We start from the raw sequence: 20,718 nt of genomic DNA, 5'->3' as shown, positions 1-20,718 counted from the left end.
GGCAAGTGACATCTAAGTCTGTGGTATTGATGGTGTATTGAATGAGCCTTCATCGACCACTGCTGAGTCTCAAATGTATGCTCTATGCTACACTCTTAACTGTCCAGACATAAAAAAATATATTTTAAAAGACCTTGTATGAAGTTCTAGAGAAGATCACAATGAAAGTGTTGAGTAAAAACTAAAAGGAAACCAATATGCCTTGAGGCAGGGTCGAATCAGTAAAAGGGGTGAAGAACGCACAGCAGCACTTAAGCACAGAACAGCCCAGACAGGCCAGCAGTTGAGACTGCACAGATACAAGGGAATAAAGCTGTCCTCAATGCCTTCTATGGCAATGAAAGAGCCACACAAGTGTATATCAGACCCAGGAGAACCTGAATGACTCACAAATAACAAGTTATTCCATAAGGCAGTTGGAAAAGCAAAGCTGGGGTGGAAAATGCTAGAGCAGCACTTCACTACTTGAACATAGGCAAAAATGCCATGCCATCTTAAAGCAGAATTTTTTTTCTTTTCAAACAAGGTGGTTCATAGTCTGGTGGTGTCAGATACTGGATACCTCCTCCTGAGCCTTCTGGCATCTTTGTTTTTTTGTTTTTTCCCTCAATAGACCTTGTATATTGTGCATGGTCCTGTCACGTAGCTTTTGTAAAGGCACAAATTCTATTATCAGTAGACAAATTCTGTCCAGTTCCAACACTATTTTGAGATCTCCCCTCACAATGTGATTTGCAAATTTGAAACGTCAACTGGCATGCTGATCAGAAAAACTTCTTATTGAGATTTTAGGCCAGAATCCAGTCCTGTGAGGTTATAGTAATTCTGAGCAAGTGGCGAGACACAGAAACTGGAATAAAGGAATATGTCCTGTTAACAATGCACTTGGATGCCAGAGATCCTGGTTTTAACTCCCTTAAGCAGTAAGCAAGTAGCTGCTAAATCACTCATAATGAGCTGTCCAACACGCACTCCAGTGTGCATGAGACTTATCACATCTTTTTAAACTACCAGCCATGCAGTGACCAAGAAACTCAAAGCAGTGTAAAATATTAGTCTCTTGGCTCTGAAACACAACCAAGGGGATCTCAAGGGCGTCGTGCAGCCTATTGATAGAAATAAGAACTCTAGTATGCTTCCCGATAACACAGTCGGCTCTGTTTGCAAGCAGCTTTGGTGAAGATAGTACACAGGTAGACCTCGCCTCATACTATTAAGCACTGATTTTACTGGGTGTGACAGATTTACAACAGATATGATGAGAACGTTGAGATGCATTCTGAAAGCTTAAACAAAAAAGAGATGGAGACATTTCCAGCTATTCTGAAAACTCCTAATATTGATGAAAGTCCAGTCACTTTCAGACCAAACACGATAAAAGAGCAGGTGTGGGTTTTCAGCATTATTGCTTCTTATCAAGCATAAAAAAGATCTAGATGCTCATGGATTCCAAATGCAGATGAAAGCATGGCTGTGGTATCCTAGATAGAGTTTACCCATGTGAAATAACTCTTTATCAAAATCAGATTCTGAGCAAAATGTTGATGGATTTTGGTCTTAAAAGATGCTCAGGCAATATGAATAAAGTTAGAGAGAGGAAAGTAGTGTGGCATGAAATAGAAGCCACAACCTCCATTCACAACCAAATCTTTACATAAATATTCAGTTATTTATTTATTACTTCCAAATGATGTAGTTCACTTGCTACCCACTTTGACACACTTATCCAGGACAGCAAACAAAGCAAACGTTGAATCAGTGCTGATGACTGCACACTGTATCAAGCTGCTGTTACGTGCAGGATACTGTAATAGATTAGACGGCACTACACTGTCAAGGTAGTCCTTCTTTATGCTATTTGCTCAGCTGTTCTTTAATGCTTATCGTTTAATCACATGAACTCATTCAGGTTTTGCCTTCCATTAACGCATGGCTGTGCTGTTATTGTTTACTGGAAATATTTGCATTACCTCATGACTGTTTGTCTTGGTTACCGTGCATTTCTCTTTCTCTGTTTGACAGCTAAACACACTGTGTTGATATTAACAATTAGGGGAGGAATTACTAGCTACATCACCAGTAAATGGAAACAAATCCTCATAATGCAAGACAGACAATGTCATCGCTAAAGCGCATGCGCACACCCTCAGCCTATCATCACACCATTTCACTTTTATCTACAGCCAGTGCCAAGGTTCTCTGATAACGCTTTAGCTGAAGTACTTTACCTGGTTTGAAGAAAGGAGAAGACACCACGAGGATATGAGGAAAGGTTACAAGACAAAAGGAGAAAGCAAGGCAGAGACAGAAAGACAGTTCGACGATGGGCTGACAGGTATTCCTTTGAATTAATGATTGGTAAAAGGGACAGATATTAGCAGGCCTGACAACATTTAATCTCTGGCCTAGAATTATTGTGCTACTATTAACGATTAATGCTACGTCATGCAATATTAAAAGCATCACCTAAGTTGAGCTCATGTCAGTTGAATGTACTGAAGATTCAGTCATTCTAAATCTGAACACCCAAAGAGACAGATAATAAAAGCGGCAGCAATCCAATGAATAAACAACGCTTTTTTTCACGGTGATACCTTATCAACCCAGTGACTTCAGCAACCTAAAAGCTCCTCTTTCTCCAGAATGGCAGAGAAAGCAAACAGTGAGGCTGAGCTGTGCATGAATGGTGTCAGAAACACCTCACTGTGCTGTGGGTGTGTGGAGTCTAATAGTCTTTTCCGAGCTCGTTTGCACTCGCGCTCTCTCTCTCTCTCTCTCTCTCTCTCTCTCTCTCTCTCTCTCTCTCTCTCTCTCTCTGTGTGTGTGTGTGTGTGTGTGTGTGTGTGTGTGTGTGTGTGTGTGTGTGTGTGGGCCCTGCTCTATGCAGGCTGTCATGAAGCCTGATTAATCTTCATTCCTTCGTCTTGTCATTTCTAGCTCTCATCCAGCGAGCAGCTGCAGCAGCAGAGAATCACTGAGCTGAAACATGTCGATGGGAGTTTGCAGGAGTGAAGGACAAGCATAAAGACTTAAACAGAATGTAAATAAGAACAGCAGTAGAGATTTACATCATACAAATATATATAGTAGTGGATTGTTGACTATATTAAAATAAAGAATCTGATACTTGTTACATTTTTAACATTGTTACATCTTGTTATATTTTTAATTGCTTCAAGATACTAGATATACTAGCTCCATTTTGCAATGTCTGATGTCAGCAACTGCTTAATCTACAAAGAAAAAACAATACATTAGCTAGAATTATACATAAAATAAAACATTTCCAGGATAATTAGTGTTGTGAATTGTGAATATATTTGGTTAATTGTGAATATATTGAGTTGATATATCAGTTAATTTTAGTCCATTGGCACATACGCACCTTTGTGTATGGTAGGTGTGTACTAATGTGTATTGTGTTTGTTTGAACAGATAATGGCATTGGAAGCGAGAAGGTAAATAACAAGCAGTATGTTAGCTTTCAGACCCTCAATAGGAGAACCGAACAGCAAATCACGATGAAATCAAAAAGACAACACAAATATTTAGAGACAGTGAGTGATTGGCCCCTACACCGGACATAATACTGAGCGGATAGGATCTTCGCTGGATGTGATGGAGCAAACACTTGTTCTACCCTCCATGAAAATCAATCTCTCTCTTCAGTGCCAACCAGTAGGAAGCAGGTAACCCCAAGCATTCATATCCTCCAGAAAGGCTGAATGAAGCATTGCAATGAAACAGACTTTCTCTAGAATTAAATAGAAGTATAAATAACCGCAACAAAACAGGTGTTTTAGATTCAATTTGTAGACTGTTCTAAATGTGATGGAAATTACTGTGAAGCAATGCCTTATTGGAAATCTACAAGAGAGTCTACTCAAAAGACTTTCTTTGTGCATGTGGAGAGCCTGTCCTTGGCATTTCATTTGTAAGCTGTTTAGCTTTGAAGGGTTAAGACAGTATAGCAGGTGTTGATTCGCTGACATGGTGTGGCTCCTAGTGAGAGTGTTTTGCAGTTTAATACCTAGATTATGTCCCATCGAGTCCAATCACAGTAAGGCTGCTGCAGTTAAAAAATAAATAAAGAAAAATCTAGTGACAAACTAGATTTGAACACAAAAGTAATAAATACAGTGGTCAAAGAGCAATATTCTGTTATAACAGCCTGTGGTTTCAGGACTTTTCAGTGCCTTTTTTAAAATAAAAGAAGCATTAAATATTACACATTCAAAATGGTCTTTCGGGCAATACTGAAACATTAGAATGTTTTATACATGAAAGCTCCTGACAGTTGCATCGTATAATCACTTAGGGAGAAATATATTCATACATTATTGATCAGTATATTTATACTCTATTACATTATTTATTATCATTGGAATGGTCAGGGAAAAGTTTTTATTGAATATTTGATTTAAACCCAGATTCAAACATTAAATATGACTTGCTCCCAATTAATCAGCCTTAATTAGTTTTCCTCAGTTAAATTAGATCTATAATCACATATGATATATTTTAATAGTCTTACAAAACAGGAAACTGTAAGCTCCAGAATGAATAACATTCACCCTAAAATGTGTTCTGGACGATTAAAACAAAAGTATTGTTGGTTTTCCTCTTTATGTTTACATCCAATCTGCAGAGCGGAAGAACCATCAACAACTTTAGCAGCTCGCTAAAAAATCTGGTCCCAAATCCTCCAGGTGTTTTAAAGTGTGCGTGGAAATGTGAGTGCTATGTGGATACTGACACAAATGGAGGAGCCTCTTGAGGGACCCTCAAATAGCCACCCCAGGCTCTTAATGGAAATAGCCTTTTAAAAATCAGAGGTAAAGCAAAGTTGAACTTGCAGGAATAATGTAAACCATGAGTCATACACTCACCACTCACTTTATTAGATACATTTACCTTGCACCTATACTCATGGGCATTAGGTACCTGTAGCTTCATGGTGCAATTTATAGTTGTACAGCTACAGTCAACACTGCATGTGTTGCCATGCACATGTTGTCGGCCACCTTCCACCCGTTTGTCACTGGTCGGCTTCTGACCCCTGGTCCACCACAGCCCAGATTTAATTTGGATGGCACTGGTAGTGGATGTTCCACTGGGATAAGTGCATTAGGCCTGATACACTCATGATGTTTTGCTAACAGCGGTTCTGTGGACAGATGATGATAAATGAAGAATAATTGGACAATGGGTAATTTAGAAAAATGTTGTGTATGCCAAAACATGGACTATAGACTTTAATTGTAAATATATGGCATATTTCTAAGACATAACTGTTTCAAATAAGTGGGTTGTACATTTCTATCTGGTACATGGTTCTATACATGCTTTTCCACCGAAACTAACTACTGGGCTGAACTAGTTTCTTTATAGGACAAGGAAAAAACATTCTTAATTAGTTCCTGTGGACAATACTTTTCTCCCAAGTAATGTTTGACTATTTGTATTGGTGTTCTCCTCATAAAATGATAACACAATGTAAAGGGCAGCTGGTGTTTTCAAATGTTACATAATAAACAAACCAAATATCCCTAGAAAAATAGTTTTACAAGATTTTCTTGTAAGAATGATGATACACCGCCTTTAACTGCACAGACCTTGAACTATAGGGATCCCTCCTAACCAGACAACAGTTCAAGACTAATATAAAGCCCCCTATCAGAGTGAGGTCAAATAAATGTGTCCTTTAGAATGAGAATCTTCCTGCAAAGTTTCAATTCACAACCTGTGCTGTTCCATCTTAGGTGTAAAGAATACCGAATAATACTGGAAAATGATGAATTGCTTTAAAATCGTGCCATGTTGCTGGTTTGGCAGTATGAAACCATACACATCAAGTATCATGTTTCCTGTCAATAATGCACATTTTACATACAACAAAAACTGATCTAGGATCAGCATTCTGACTTAAGTAATTGCTCGACAGTGTCCTTGGGCCTATATCTCAAAGTGGGCACTGTCTGTAGATAAGTCTGACAGCACATAGTGTGTTAAGACATGTAGGAGTGCCATGTCAGCACTCCTCTTCTAAGCTCAACACCACACTGTAGCCTGTTTTATGGATAAGCACAGGTGTGATGGAGGGAAGGCATCCCTGTGGGACATCAGATCCCACTGCTTACATTAATGCGATTCCCACTTTAAAGCTCAAGCTTAATCTCCTCTAAATGATTTAAAGGAGTGGAAATTGCTTTGCCATACCAGTCCACAGTCTTATCAAGGGAGCTTAATGCCTTTGTATTATGCTCCTATAGCCAAATACTTTAACCCTAAAGAGACCAAGATGTCTTGTACATTGCATTTTGTTATGTGATATGTTTTGGGGAAATCAGGCTGACAGAAGTACAAAAGAACAGTGCAAAGTCATCATGAGATGACGGCTTTTCTCTGACTCCTACTGACATCTCAGTAATTTCTAAAACATACCCTGACATTACAGTATGACCATCAGTCCATTACACATGGGTTGTCTCATCCTTAAGGTTTGTGCATAGGTTGGCGGTATAAAAACAAAAGAAACTCTACATGGACACATGTGATGAAACAATGAATGATTGAATCAAAGTCTAGAATGCTAGGCACTAATCCTTACATTACTGTATAGGATAGTATATATGGTATGTAGGGTTGTATGGATGTTTTGAGAACCTGCTGCTGGGCAAATTTGAGAAGTTGGCACAAAACCATAAATAAATCTTCATCTGTTGTCTAGTGACTTAAAAAGCAATTTACCACACACCAAAGTAAATCTTCAATAAACAGCGCATTACTTGTACTTAAAGTTTTTTTTAAAACCAACACAAAATCAGAAAAGACTTTTCATCCAAATAATGAAGTAGGACAGATCAAAACTTGAACATAATTCTGAAACACTGAGACCTTGGTGGTATCAGTCACAATTGTGGTGCCAGTTACATTGAAAATGCTTCAATGCACCACTTTAAGACTAGTTCCACTCAATGACTTTGCCTTACTTTGGGTTTTGTGGATAATAGCATCTCGGGATTCTGATAAAATCTCATCCCCTTTGCCTTCAGAAGTGTTCCTAATTACTGTACTGTGCAAGAACAAAGAAACCATGAGCTCCCACAGTCGCTCAAGGTCAGAGTTTTACAAAACACCTGAGGACCGTTTCGTTTCATTTTTTCCTTCAACAGACTGCTACTTCATCAGGTTTCAGGACTTGTCAGAGCCAAGAGCTCAGTGAACAGAAAATTGTTTTCACCTCTGAGGACAAGAGGGTGCAGGCCTAGTATTTCCCCCTTACTGCCTCCGTAGGTGGCCTTGCTTAGGAAGCCCCAAACGGCTCTGCCCTCATTGCCTGATTTTGCACTGAGCTTCTGCACCTTGAAACTACTAATTCCAAAACCGAATCACCTAGAAGGTGAAACGAGCAGGAGACCCATCCTTCCTCTTGGACAGCACCAATTCCCAGAACTGAGAGCTGAGAGTGGCTTAGTAAGTAAGTAAAAACCTCACAAAAGGAGTCTAGTGAGTTGCTGGCTCAAATTGCAGGCAGGGGCCAAGTGAGGTTTTGCACAGTAGCTGAGGTCTGTAGGTTGTGATACCTCATCTCTTTTCTAAACATGGCTATGGAACAAAGCTTCTGACCTCAGAGATGTTCCATGCGTACTCAGAATTTCTACTGCCAAAATCTTCCACCTACACCCAAGAGCAGATGTGGAACTGTAGGCGTCTTCCTTTTCTGGATGGAAATAATTTTTCAACATTCACACAATGACAAAACTGTATATTTTATTTTTGTGTGTCCATCTGGAAATCACAGTTTTGTCATCACTGAGCAGTAGTTTGGAAATAGAAGTCAGATTCTCCATCTCTCATTTTGACTGCCAACCTAAACTTCAGATTGGACTGGTAGCAAACACAGATCTGGCGTCCTCAGATACTGCCTACAGTTGAGCCCAACACATTTCAAGAGAAGTGGTAAAATGCATGCACAGATCTAAAATGACTAAAAATAAACACGTCCGCTAGACACATTAATGGTATGTGTCAAAAGCTAAAAGCTACAACTAACAAACTCTGAACTGACAGCTATGTAATTTCCACAGGTAGTGTCTCTCTCTCTTGCTCTCATCTCCATCTTGATGTACCCACAGCCTCTCCCTCTCTTCACATCAACACACACATTCTCACACTTGTAAACACACTGTCTCTCCCATCCTCACACACATCTTTCACTCCCTCCCTCCCTCCCTCCCTCCCACACACACACACACACACGCACACAGTGTATTGTTTTGTTGTTTATGGCAGGCTGTCATGTGGTCAATCAGAGAGCCAGTGGACCTGTAAGTTTGAGTAAAGAAGATACAGGGTTACAGGTGGAGCTGACAGGACCTGGGACTTTTCTCCAACAGGCTGCCTGTGCTTGCAGTTTCTTTCTGCCCAATCGCTGTTTGTGCTGTCTCCATCAGGGCTGTCAGAGCATGCCAGTGTTCAGAGCATCAACGTCACCTACATTTGGCTGTGATTACTGAAGCCAGAAATGGTCTGAAGATGAATAGAATGTGGGTGTGTCCAGTCAGGGTTATATTTTTGTAAGTGCCTTTAGAAGCCTTATGGCTGTGATTAAAAGCCAAATCCCATTTTTCATCTACCAACATTATCATCCAAACAATTACTGGACAGTCCCGATCATTCAGATGATATCATAATAATATTAATGAGAATCTACAGCATATGCCTACAGAAAAATACCATATGAGCCCTTGGTCTAAAACACCTTTTTAAACATTGTGACAGTGTAGATGGATCAAATTATACATTATGATACAATGCACTGTAATACAATGTAATACAATGATATGAATCAAAACCTAATTTCATTTTGTCTCTCATTTCTATTATTAGCTTTCCAAGTTCATTATCTTCAGTCAAATAGCTGCTTATATTCTGAATTCAGTCTGAAATTTAAGAAATGGTGAAGCAGAATGACTCCATACAGTAGACACTGGTGTAAATTGGCATAGTAGCAGTTCTGACAGAGTCATTTATATGGGACACAGACAACCAGAGTAAAAGCTACAGTGTGAAATGAAGAATAATACAGGGTTTGAGTTATTAAATAGTAAGAATTAATGGAATAGTTTGGATTTGACACTGGGAACTACATGAACATGCATATAAAATAGACACAATCAAAACACTGTTGAAGAGCTTATTTCAAAAGACCATAAACTTTTCTGGGTATTTTGGTCTCAGGACTTTGTTCTAGTATATGGTCTTGCTTAAAGTTTGGAGTTTCACAAAACAAAATATGCAGCTGAATATTATTCTCATATGTTATAAGGATCTGTACATTTTATATTCTAAATCTTGAAATGTATAGCTGAGACATCTGACTTGACAGCACTGAGATCCTTAGTAAGGATGTAAATATGTCATGGAATAAACTTATCTCCTTATTCTCTACAAAATGTAGCATCCACGGCCTTTTAGGTCAAAATAGATGTGTGAAGGTAATAATATCACCCTGAATATCAGCATCACTTAACACAGACCTCTACAGAAATGGACAGCACTGTGTGAGGTGAAATGATTAAAGTGTGATGTAACCAAAGATTTAAAATGTAGATAAAAAATTAATGCATTATTCAAAACCCACAGACCAGAGAAGAGAACTTAATCTCTCATCAGTTAACTTTGATGCTGATAATTGCAATTACTTTAAATATTGCTCATTTGCCTTAATTTCAGAAACAGGCTACACAGACCTCATCAAAGAACTATAGCTTTTAATATGCTACAGTGCCTTTACACTTTCCAATTCACACAATAAAAACTTTTAAAGAGACCCCCCCACCCCCACCCCCGAAAGAAAAAAATCACTGATTTAATTATCACCACTCAAATTGTTTTTCCACTGTAAATTTCAATCCTGTCACATATTATAAAGAAAACCTACCACTGTCAAAATATTGTGGTAAACAGGTGCACCACATTAACTCCGGACTATGATCCCCACTTAGACAAAATTTAAACATAATTAAATTGGAGACATTTAGTTAGGCCCAAGGTATAAAGCACTGCAAATGTCAGATAACCAACAGCACATCTACGAATTCATTCCAATATGAATTGCTATGATAGTAATCACATAGTTTAGCTCACCGAGCCAGAGCCTCAACCTCCTTTCACCTGCCACCTACCTAAAGTGGCTTAAACTTGCTCAAAGGTGATGCGATTTACCCTGTAATGCTACAGTACCAGTTGCAAAACATCACAAAGGCAAGGAATGAAATGTTTCATACTTTCAGCAAGTGCTCACTGCCACACAGTCTGTGCATGTATGTGTTTACAGTTCCCAACACACTGTATATTGCATAAAGCATGTCAGAAAGGCAAAAAGAGACGCCATGAATTTATACATTTAAAATTGCCAAACCACTGAATATTGCATAAAGCATGTTTAAAAAGAGAGAGAGAAAGGGAGAGAGGGAGAATAAAAGAAAGAGAAAGAGAAAGAGACAGACTTCCCAGACAAGCAGAAATAAATGAATCGATACCGAGGTGATTTAGAGCCAAACACTTTACAGGAGACTGTATAACAAATATCAAAAACAATATTTATAAGATAAAAATGGCTAAAGAGTATCGATGATTTTGTGTTCCTCATAGGAAGACTATAGCTTACTTCAACCCCGGACTTCTCACTCCATCAATAGCTGTCAAGGCCAAGCTTCAGGGTTTATAAGTGATGGCTTTGGTGTAGCTGGGATATATGCCTAGGGTGCTCATCCCGGTTTAGTGCAAACTGTAGCGCTCAAATCGAATGGTAAAATCAGACAGATACTGACAGATCCAAAATATCACCGAGATAGAAGTGAGACTACACACCATGATAAGCAGAGTAATATTTTTCAAATGTATTTTTAGTTTGCATAGTTTTCTTTTTAATAAAAGCAGACTTGACACCCATCCCATAAACATCTGTACACAGAAACGTTTGCCTGCAGAGGCTATTACTGTGAGCTTGTTCTTACATTTCCCTAAGAAATATATTATGCATTTTGGTGCTGCTTAATAGGTTAGATGCTCATTTTGACTTTTTGTCCATCTGCTCATGCAACGCCTCCAAAAATCAAGCAACAACTTGTGCAATAAGACAAACAATAGTAATATTGAAACTGAATTATTACATACAAAATACTTCACTGATTAGCAAGAAAATTAAAATCACTGGCAGGTGAAGTGAATAACACTAATTATCTGGTTACACTGTGACCTGTCAAAGAGTGGAATATATTAAGCAGCAAGTGAACAATCAGTTCTTGAAGTTGATTTATTGGAAGCAAGAAAAAAAGGTGTGCATAAGGATGTGAGTGACTTTGACAAGGGTCAAACCATGATAGTTAGATGACTGGGTCATAGCATCACCAAAACAGCTTGAGGGATGTTCCCAGTATGCAGTAGTTAGTACCTACCGAAACTGGTCCAAGGAAGGACAGCCAGTGAACTGAAAAACAGGGTCATGGACACCCAAGGCTCAATGAAGCCCATGGGGAGCAAAGGCTACCCTGTCTGGTCTGATCCCAATGAAGAACTACTTTAACACAAATTGCTGAAAAATGTAATGTTGTGTATGATAGAAAAGTGTCAGAATGCACAGTGCATCACAGCTTGCTGTGTAGGGAGCTGCGTAGTTGCAGACTAGTCAGAGTGGTCATGTTAAGCCCTGTCCACCACCAAAAGTGCATTTAATGGGCATGTGAGCAACAGAACAGGACCATGGAGCACCTGGGGAAGAGATGGTGCACTATGGAAAGAAGGCGAGCCGGTGTCAGTACTGTGATGATCTGGGAAAAATTTTACTGGGAAATCTTTGGTCCTGACATGCATGTGGATGTTACTTTGACATGTATCACATGCCTAAACAATGTTGCAGACCAAGTACACCCAACAGTATTACTTAATTGCAGTGATCACTTTCAGCATGATAATGTGCCCTGCCACACTGCAAAAAACTTTGGTTTGACAAAGAGTTAATGGCCTCCAAATTCCCTAGATCTCAGTCTTATTGAGAATCTCTAAGATTTGTTAGAAAAATTAGTCCTGTCCATGGATTCCCCACCTCGCAACTCACAGGGTTTAAAGGATCTGCTGCTAACGTCTTGGTGCCAGATAACACTTCAGAGGTGGAGTCCATACCTCCACAGGACACAGCTGTTTTGGCCGGCCTGAGGGGGAATTGCACAATATTAGGCAATATTAGGTGATTTTAATGTTATGGCTAATCGGTGCATGGTAGTCCATGTGTCATTTTACTCCAGAACAGTGAATGAAATGAAATGAATTATGCGCAAATTAAATCAAATGAAATGTGCAAATTAAATGAATTTATAAAACCATACAAAATTGTTTGATGCTGTTCTTCCAGCCTGTTCAAATCAATTAATAAGCAGGTTTCTGTAGACTTGTCACCTAAGCTGATCGGGGGGGGGGGGGGGGGGGGGGGGGGCTTACTTAAATCCTAACCTCAGTACCCACCCCAAATACAGAATCACATTTCTATTTTAGAAGTAATCATACCTGCTCCTAATGCAGTCACTTTTAAATAAAAGCATTGTTTTTTTGTACTTCTAGGTAGACAGCAGAGAAGAACATGAAACTATTCAGAGACTTCAGAGCTTTCCCACATCATCTTATCATTCAGTTCATGATACACAACAGTTCTGTGTAAGAAAGGCCCACTGCAATCGGTAATTTCTCAGACATAAACGCTAACTTATGCACCAGTGGAAATAATACAAAATAACCAACCATTGTCTTAAGCTAGTCTAACTGTGCTGCCAATACAAATATGTACACAGACTGAAAACATACAGAAACACAAACAAACATGCATTTGCGGTCTGTTGAGATGCTGTCTGCCCAAAAATAAAGAGCAATTTCATGAATCTGCAAACAGCTATCTGCAGATTGTACCAATGTACTAGCTCCCAGCCCAGGAGAATGAAGGTCTTCTAGAGCACCATTTTCAGCAATAGATGAGGAAGAGCTTCCATCCTGTCACCATTCTGATAAAGATTCAGACTTCCTGCGGGTGTGCTGGAGTCTCATTTACTCTTGGCAGACCACACAATCAGTTCTGTTTGGCTCACTCTAGCAGTAGAGCACAGGCACCTTCAGAAAATCACCATGAACATAACAAATCAGCCAGTAACTCAATGTTAGGGTACACAAACAGACTTCAGGGTGAGTTTTATTCCCCTCATGCTGCATACTAAAAAAGACATTGTTAAAAGCACCTGTACTCCTTTATCATTTTCTTCTATCCATCCATTCATTCATCTATTTATCCACCCCTCCATTAGCAATGGTAATGGTAAATATGATTTGCTCAAATTCCCTCTGATATGGTACAGCACTGCAGTGGCGATACTTAACGGCTATTTCTTTACTGCCATTTGGCAATAATGACATTTAGCTGCCCCGAGGTGCCCAGTGCACACAGTACCCAAAGAAACTTTGACTGTAGAAAGTGGATCTTTAGGACAAATGCCTGTTGGAGCTTTACGAAGGTGGTATAGCCTGCCCTTGCTCCAGAGCTAATTTTATCAGATGTTCCGACACGGTCCAGAAACATTCTATTATTCTCAGGACAAATGTATCCACCCTCAGGCAGACAAATGAGAGCAATGTACTCCGAGTACAACAACAACACTGACCCTCCTGATCTCACGGCAATAGATTCTCTTACCCAACTTTTTGTAAAATTCATAATTTCACTCTGAGAGGGTATGATAGATCAGAGTTTTTATAATTGTATCATGATATCATCATATCTCCAATCATAGCCCTTTAGACAATTGATTACTCTCACTCCCATCAGTGGCAGAAAAGCTGTGGCTCCGGTGAAAACACATTCCCTCTGCATGCCCATCTAATTTGGACTTTCATTTATTTGCAAATGTTCTACTTATAGAAGTGCCGATACTTTTTAACTTTTGAAAACATAATGCTTTGCGTGAAGCAGTTTTTGCTAATGTTGACACAGACTGAAAAGACTCTAATTCATCTGCACAGAAGGCAAAGAGTGAACTACAACCGAAATGCACTTGCGCTGTTTCACCCTTTCAGATTGAACAGTGAAACCACTGCAAGCACTGAAGACCAAACTGCACAATGAATATTGGAAAGCAGAACTTACAATGCCCTTAGAACATCAAAACTTGGATCCACCTCCTCTATATACAGAAATGAGACTAAAATCTCTTGTCCCATGCTGTTTGATGGGGTGAGATCTCCATGGTGAGGGTTCTTCAAACAGTCTTTAATCCAGAGCTTGAGGTCAGGGGGTGGCCACTTAAGACTTAATCATCCAGCCTGCCTCAGAGAAGGACCTTCAGGCCAATCAATAATGTTCAACAGTGGTTCTTTATTCAGCACTCCTCCTTTCATCACCATGATGAATGGTGCAATTCCTTTTGCTGTTTACAAATCACTGAATGCATCTTTGAATACTTCAAAGAAATAAACGACACACTAGCCAGTTTTAATGCTTGCAATAATTAGTTACTTTTCATGAACAAAAGAAACTGTTGAGTAAACATGCAATTTCAGACCATTGCGGACATAGATGAAGGACAAGCCGTCAGTGCATGGACAATACCACTGCCAGTGAGAACATTATTTCCAATACAACAGGTTTGTAGTGCAACCGAAGATTCTCCACCTGAATGTTAGAAACCTTGAAACTCATCAAATGCAAATGGACTATACAGTCTATTTTCAAGACAATAGATAATTTTAAATTACATATTGTGTACTAATATACGTCCTGCTACAGTAAATAGCAAAATACTCCCCTGAAAAGAAAATGTCACATATGTACAGCTATAAAAACTGGACGTGGTGATTCAAACAAAACCAAGAAGACGAGGGATACCAATCCTATGACAAAGACAAGCTCATTGCTCCTTTGATGCCCTTATAGTAATAATGTGACCAGTGTCATAAAACTAGCCATTTCATTTCAAATTCACTGAAACCTAATCTAATAATTTCTTTAGATTCCAGAACATCTTAAGAGTCAATCATGAAATGCATTTTTTTAAATTTTGCAGAAAAACTCTTTTGCCTACTAATTAACAATGCTTACACTCATATGCTTGCAATCATCATCTTTGTCTTGAACAAGAAATGTGGGCTTGTACATACAGTACTGCTAACTACTAATTGCATGCTAAGTCTTTGTTCAATATTCATATTCTGGGTAAGTGTCTGAATGAACAATTAAAGCACTGGCAGATGCTCATATTTTGGGATTTAGTTTCCATTAGTGTTAAAAGAATTAATGGCAAACCAGGCGAATCATAATTTTTCATCTATGAAATGTCATTTGAAAAAGTGCCCGTCAGTCTATTCCAGTCTATCCCAAGGTTGCACAACCTTTATGGCCTTGTAGTCAAACTCAAAAACATGATGGCTTTTCACATGCAGTAAGAGAAAAATGACTCAATGATAATGCTGTGTTTTCCACAGTGGGACAGGAAGAAGGGAACAAACAAACAGACAGTGCTTTCTCTTTGAAATGCCTTGCTCTTTCAGGCAGAACTCATGGCTTTTGGCTTGGATAAGTCTGCCACCCTTCATTTGCTCTGGCAGATCTGAAATGGCTTTTCTTCAGGGGAAAGATAAATCATGGCAGCACATCTGCAGGTGTGTATAAACAGTAGAGGGGATGCAACAGAACTCTCTATTAAGGTCCTGTATGAACATGTGATTTCAAATTCCTATATCAATACGTGTCTGTGAATGAATGTGAATTAGGTTACCGCTCCTAAATTAATGTTGTTTATAACATCTGAATAATTAATATAATCTGGCCATATTGACCACAATAAAAATATTTCCTTTCTTTCTTTCTAAACTGCAGATAGCACTCAAAGAACGTTCACTTAATTTTTTTATGACAAAAATCAATTATGTAGTTCCTTCTAGCTGTAATTTGTATGACTATAAAAGACATATGTCATCAAATTAGAACTAAATTATTCAAATTAGCATAAGCGCTTTCAACCAGAATGAAAATTAGTTTCATTTTTGTAACCATTATCTATCATTTTTATCTTTAACCTTTCCTGAAAAATACATTGAATCTTCCTAATCGACCGCTTTAACATTTTTAAACAGATATTATCTGAAATATTATGATCATGTAATGAACTCAAAATCAAGGGCATTAACAATAGTGCAGGGATATATGAAATGTTAAGAGGTTAAATTAATTAATTTAAATGTATTTTAATTAATTTAAATAAAGCAGGTAAGGTTAAAGTGGTCCAGGTCATATATCCGAAGGCTAAACTTTAATTGTTCTGCTTGTATGTTCTGTTGATCAACATCTGGTCTAAAAAAAACATGTTATCATATCATAATGGGAAATTACAACCAGATATTTGGTTGAAAAGAAATGATTTGTGAAAACAATAATAGGAAAGCTGTATCAGGAAAATGTTTAATCACATTTAAGGTTTCAGGGATTCTTCATTTTGGAACCATTAGATGCTCATAGTAATCAATTAGAATCATTACACAAGTCACTGACCTACATTCATCACTGTAGTGCTTATTGCTGGCTGTGAAGCTGGTTTTCAAAAGCCTCCTAAACGCCTCTTGTCAAATTTGTGCCACAAGCACACACTAAACAAACAGCTAAACTGTTGTAATAACCTTTGTGGACCAGCTGGAGCACCTATTGCATTCCCCTGTAAATGTGAAAATTAAGGGATTGTGTGATTTTTTTTTTCTTTGTTGCTTTTCATTTTCTGAGGGTCTAGAATTAGAAATGTTTGTGTCACGCCAGCGGCTCCCAGCCTGTGGCGAGCGGACTATGCTCCCCATAATCCCCCATTCCTGAGCCCCGTCTTATTAGCGACACCTGTGTCAAGTTTCGCATTATGCATTTGTCTATTTCAACCTACATGTGTCTTGCTCTGCAATTACCTAAGAGTTTCTACAGTGGCTCTTTGTACTATCCTGTTTTATGGTTTTGAACTTGCATTTTGCTCTTTTGATTGCTCACTGTCAGTTTTATCTGCCTGTTCGTTTGCTTCTCTGGTACTTTGAGTGTTTTTTGGAAATGTTTCAGCAGTCCTCCTGGACTATTTTTTTGTTTTTTGACTTTTATTTGGATTACCCTTCTAGTATTCTCATTAGAATTGTTGAATTCTAACCTGCATGCGACTCTACTTCTAGTCACTCAAAGTTTATGAAATTCTTAAAAGTTTATGTAAACCTCTGCATACAAAATGGCTGATATTTTCTGTTACAAATTAAAAAGGTTATTTGCATGTAATGAACACACAAGCAATACACAGCACACAACATCAATACACACTTACTCATAGTATACTCAAACATCGCATTTGACATCAGATTTCTGTCTCCCTATACAGTGACCGCAGGATGTGGAAGTTTCGAACCCCAGTAAACTCACACAGAATGACCCACACTCTGCCAGGGTGATATGTCTAATTACATCTCATGCTCTTCAAAAATAACCTAAGGTAACAGTTTTTAATTCATTTAAAACCTAGCATATGGCCCTCGGCATTGTGCATGGAGACAGGTGACACTGTAAGGTTGGATAAGCATAAAAAAATCACAACTGCTAAAGTTAGCTATCAAATATAGCAATGGACTAAAGCCCACATTCACACAGGCCCAATCAAAGAGAGAATTAAGGTTCACTTGAGTGGTGCAAAGAGCAACAGTCTGAGTTGACAGATGGTATGACACAACTAATTCACAAGAGGCAGGACTGAGTGGAACAAGGAGCAAGAAATGAGATTCAGAGAGTCACTGAAGTGCCCCCGTACACTGAGTCTAATGCAGAACAGAGGTTTAAGATTTCAGAGTCAGAAGTCAAGGATTGCCAATTATGTTGATCTCATTATTGGACCTCAGATCAAGTGTTTTTCCAATGGTGTTGAAGTGACTGTTACTAGACAATGGATCTGTTTGGTAAAATAGATTCTGTTTGTTTTGCTAAAGTGGAAAGAGCAAGAAATGCATGTGATTGGTACAATTATTTGAGGGCTGTTCATAGAATGTCAGGTGACAGTGAATTGCATGGAAACAGGCAGTCATAAGATCTTCAACATTAGTGATGTGTTAAAATGGCTTCCGATGGATAATATATAGGCTACCAATAATATTACATCATTATAAGCACAATACCCCCCTTATAACCCCCCTTTACTTCAACACAAAATGGTGTTATAGCTCTGTTTCTAGTTATCATATAAGCTATAATAGCACTAAACCAATGCAAAGTATTTTGGATTGGCAGTGCAAAGTATATTGGACCATGCTTATGCAAGAAGGCTTGGGTATTAGTGATCTCAAACAGCCACATGGAACATGTAAAAACTAGTGATAAGCTGACAGTTGAAGGCATTTAAATATTGATGAAACAGCTGTAAATGAATGAATCAAAGTAAATGATTGAAGCTGCTGTCCTTAAAACATTGGGTTTATTATTTATGCTTCCATTCCCATGGTGCAAACACAGCTTTAGTGGACAGTGCTGATGTCTATTAATCAGACAGATACAAGTGAAATATGTCCTCAATTCATTCTTCATTCAACACAGGCAGGGTAAAAAAAACAAAAAACAAAAAACAAACAACAAAAAAACTTCAGTTCTTTTGTGCAGTAGTCTATGTTGGTACACAAAAAATAATTTAAAAAGACACTTGAAAACATTCACAAAATCTATTTACAAAAGCAGCTTTGTTTATTGTGTGTCAAACATGGGATAAAATCCAACAGGCATTCATATGAACAATATCTTTTAGAAAAGAATTGCTTATTCATCATCTCATTTAAGGAACACGCAGCAACCAAGAGCGCTCTTGTTCTAGGCTGCAGTGATATTTGGCTGCCTTGTTCTAAACTAAATGACACATTTCTTTGCCGCGCGTGTGCCGTCAGAAGGGAACCACAGGCCACACTCTGTTTCTACACAGAAAGAGCCCTGCTGTGGCTGGCACCACGCTCTGGGCAATAGCACTCTCTGAGATGATATAAGATGTACTTTGCTCCGTTTTCCGAGAATACAGGCTGTGAATCGGATCCTATACACCTGGCTGAGACTTATATCGTTATAGGAGTCCGAGACAGCAAAGATGGTACTGCCAACACATAATACCTCTATGTGTGCATGTGCAAGCCATTGCACGTGCGTGTGCGTGTGCGTACGTGTAAGAATGCAAGTGTGACTGGTTGTGTCCGTGTGTCTGAATATGTGTGTGTGTGTGTGGGGGGGGGGCGAGAGACAGATAGAGAGACATAAGATGAGAATTGCCAACATAACATAGGCTACTTGAGTAAAGTGCTTATGCATTCACACAAAAATAAAAATAAACTGATTATAAACAATAAACCTCTCAAGATCTATGCAGTTCATGTAATACCAGCAAAAGAGACTCACTCACACATCGAGTCCATGTTTATAAAATGCTTTTAAAAAACACATATCCATAAAGCTGAGAGATTTGAAAATTTTGCGTTCCTTTCCTGTAAATAACGTATATAACCAGAATGGAAGGTCCAAATGAAATTCCCTGTCGTTAGACTTTCGATACGCATCACAGATTATTGCGCATACGACAATAAAGAAATGTACATATGAAATCTACTTACTTCAGCACAGCACTGTCCCCTTGTCTGACAGTGATGTTGTCCTTTAAATAAGAATCTCCGCTTCGTGCTGGCACTCCTGCGGGCACAAGGAACAGCAGTCTTAGAGCGACTACAACCAGGCATTTCCAAGGCAGAACAAGACAACCAGCTATGCCCATTTTCCGTCGTTGCGCCGAAACTTCCACAGCTTGAATACTCCGTGAAATAGGACTGAAATAAGCACTAAGACCAAATCCTCAGAAAAAAAACCCGATACGACTTATCCTGCGTTAAATCTCCAAAGAGAGCGATTTCCCCCCAAACTAATTTCCCCTAGGATAAATGTTCCCGATTATTCCTCGAAACTTCCGACCAGTTGAGACTGCTAGTCTGTGTAATGTACAGCACGAATCAGAAGAATTTATGCAGTCCTCTGTCTTGTATGTAGTTTGCGATCTCCAAGGGATGAATGCACCCTCAAAGATGAATCAGCCAGGCTTGCGCTACAACGGCAGTTCAGTTTAACGGAGTCAACAAAATGATTGCGTGGAATTTGACAGCAGCAGTTTCAGCAAACTGCAAAGCACACCACTGCCTCGAAGTGCTCTAAAGCCGCGTAAAAAGAAACGCAGGGAATAATTCCGGGAACAGAGAAGACGCGCGACGCGCACAGTCGAGGCAGCGTTCTCCCTCGGATGGGTTAGGAAACTGACTGTCCATCAGCTCGCCTATCTCCGGGACCAGCAAACTCCCGGCAAACGCAGTAGTCTGTGACTACCGCTGAAACTCAGGGACAACACAAATATGAACGCAAAGCAAAATAAACACGATGCTCACGTGCTTTTTGTGCCCATGTTTAAGATTTTTACCGATTGTCATAAAGTAAACATATTCATAGAATGCGAAGATAATGATATGCACATCATGTCACTGTTCATGCTATTATTTTTGCTAGGATAGCACAATACACGTATTAGGCAGTTTCTAATGTCTCATGTAATGACAGCTCAAAACTGTTCTCAGGATGCTCATGATTAAATTCACTAT

The 20,718-nt window shown here is 38.9% G+C and overlaps 1 protein-coding gene across 1 annotated transcript in view; it reads right to left on the bottom strand.

Moving 5' to 3' along the window:
• opcml (opioid binding protein/cell adhesion molecule-like) overlaps positions 1 to 20,383 on the bottom strand; it is a 56,393-nt gene extending 36,010 nt beyond the window's left edge. The window contains exon 1 of the mRNA XM_027012706.2: positions 19,693 to 20,383. Within this exon, the coding sequence (XP_026868507.1) occupies positions 19,693 to 19,850 (158 nt within the window). The 5' untranslated portion in view covers positions 19,851 to 20,383. The remainder of the gene's footprint in view (positions 1 to 19,692) is intronic.
• Positions 20,384 to 20,718: the final 335 nt, after the last annotated feature.

Source organism: Electrophorus electricus, chromosome 17 (assembly GCF_013358815.1).
Source record: "Electrophorus electricus isolate fEleEle1 chromosome 17, fEleEle1.pri, whole genome shotgun sequence".
In the NCBI taxonomy this organism is placed as follows: domain Eukaryota; kingdom Metazoa; phylum Chordata; class Actinopteri; order Gymnotiformes; family Gymnotidae; genus Electrophorus; species Electrophorus electricus.
Note: the sequence above shows the minus strand (reverse complement) of the source record. Positions and strands in the feature narration are given on the sequence as shown.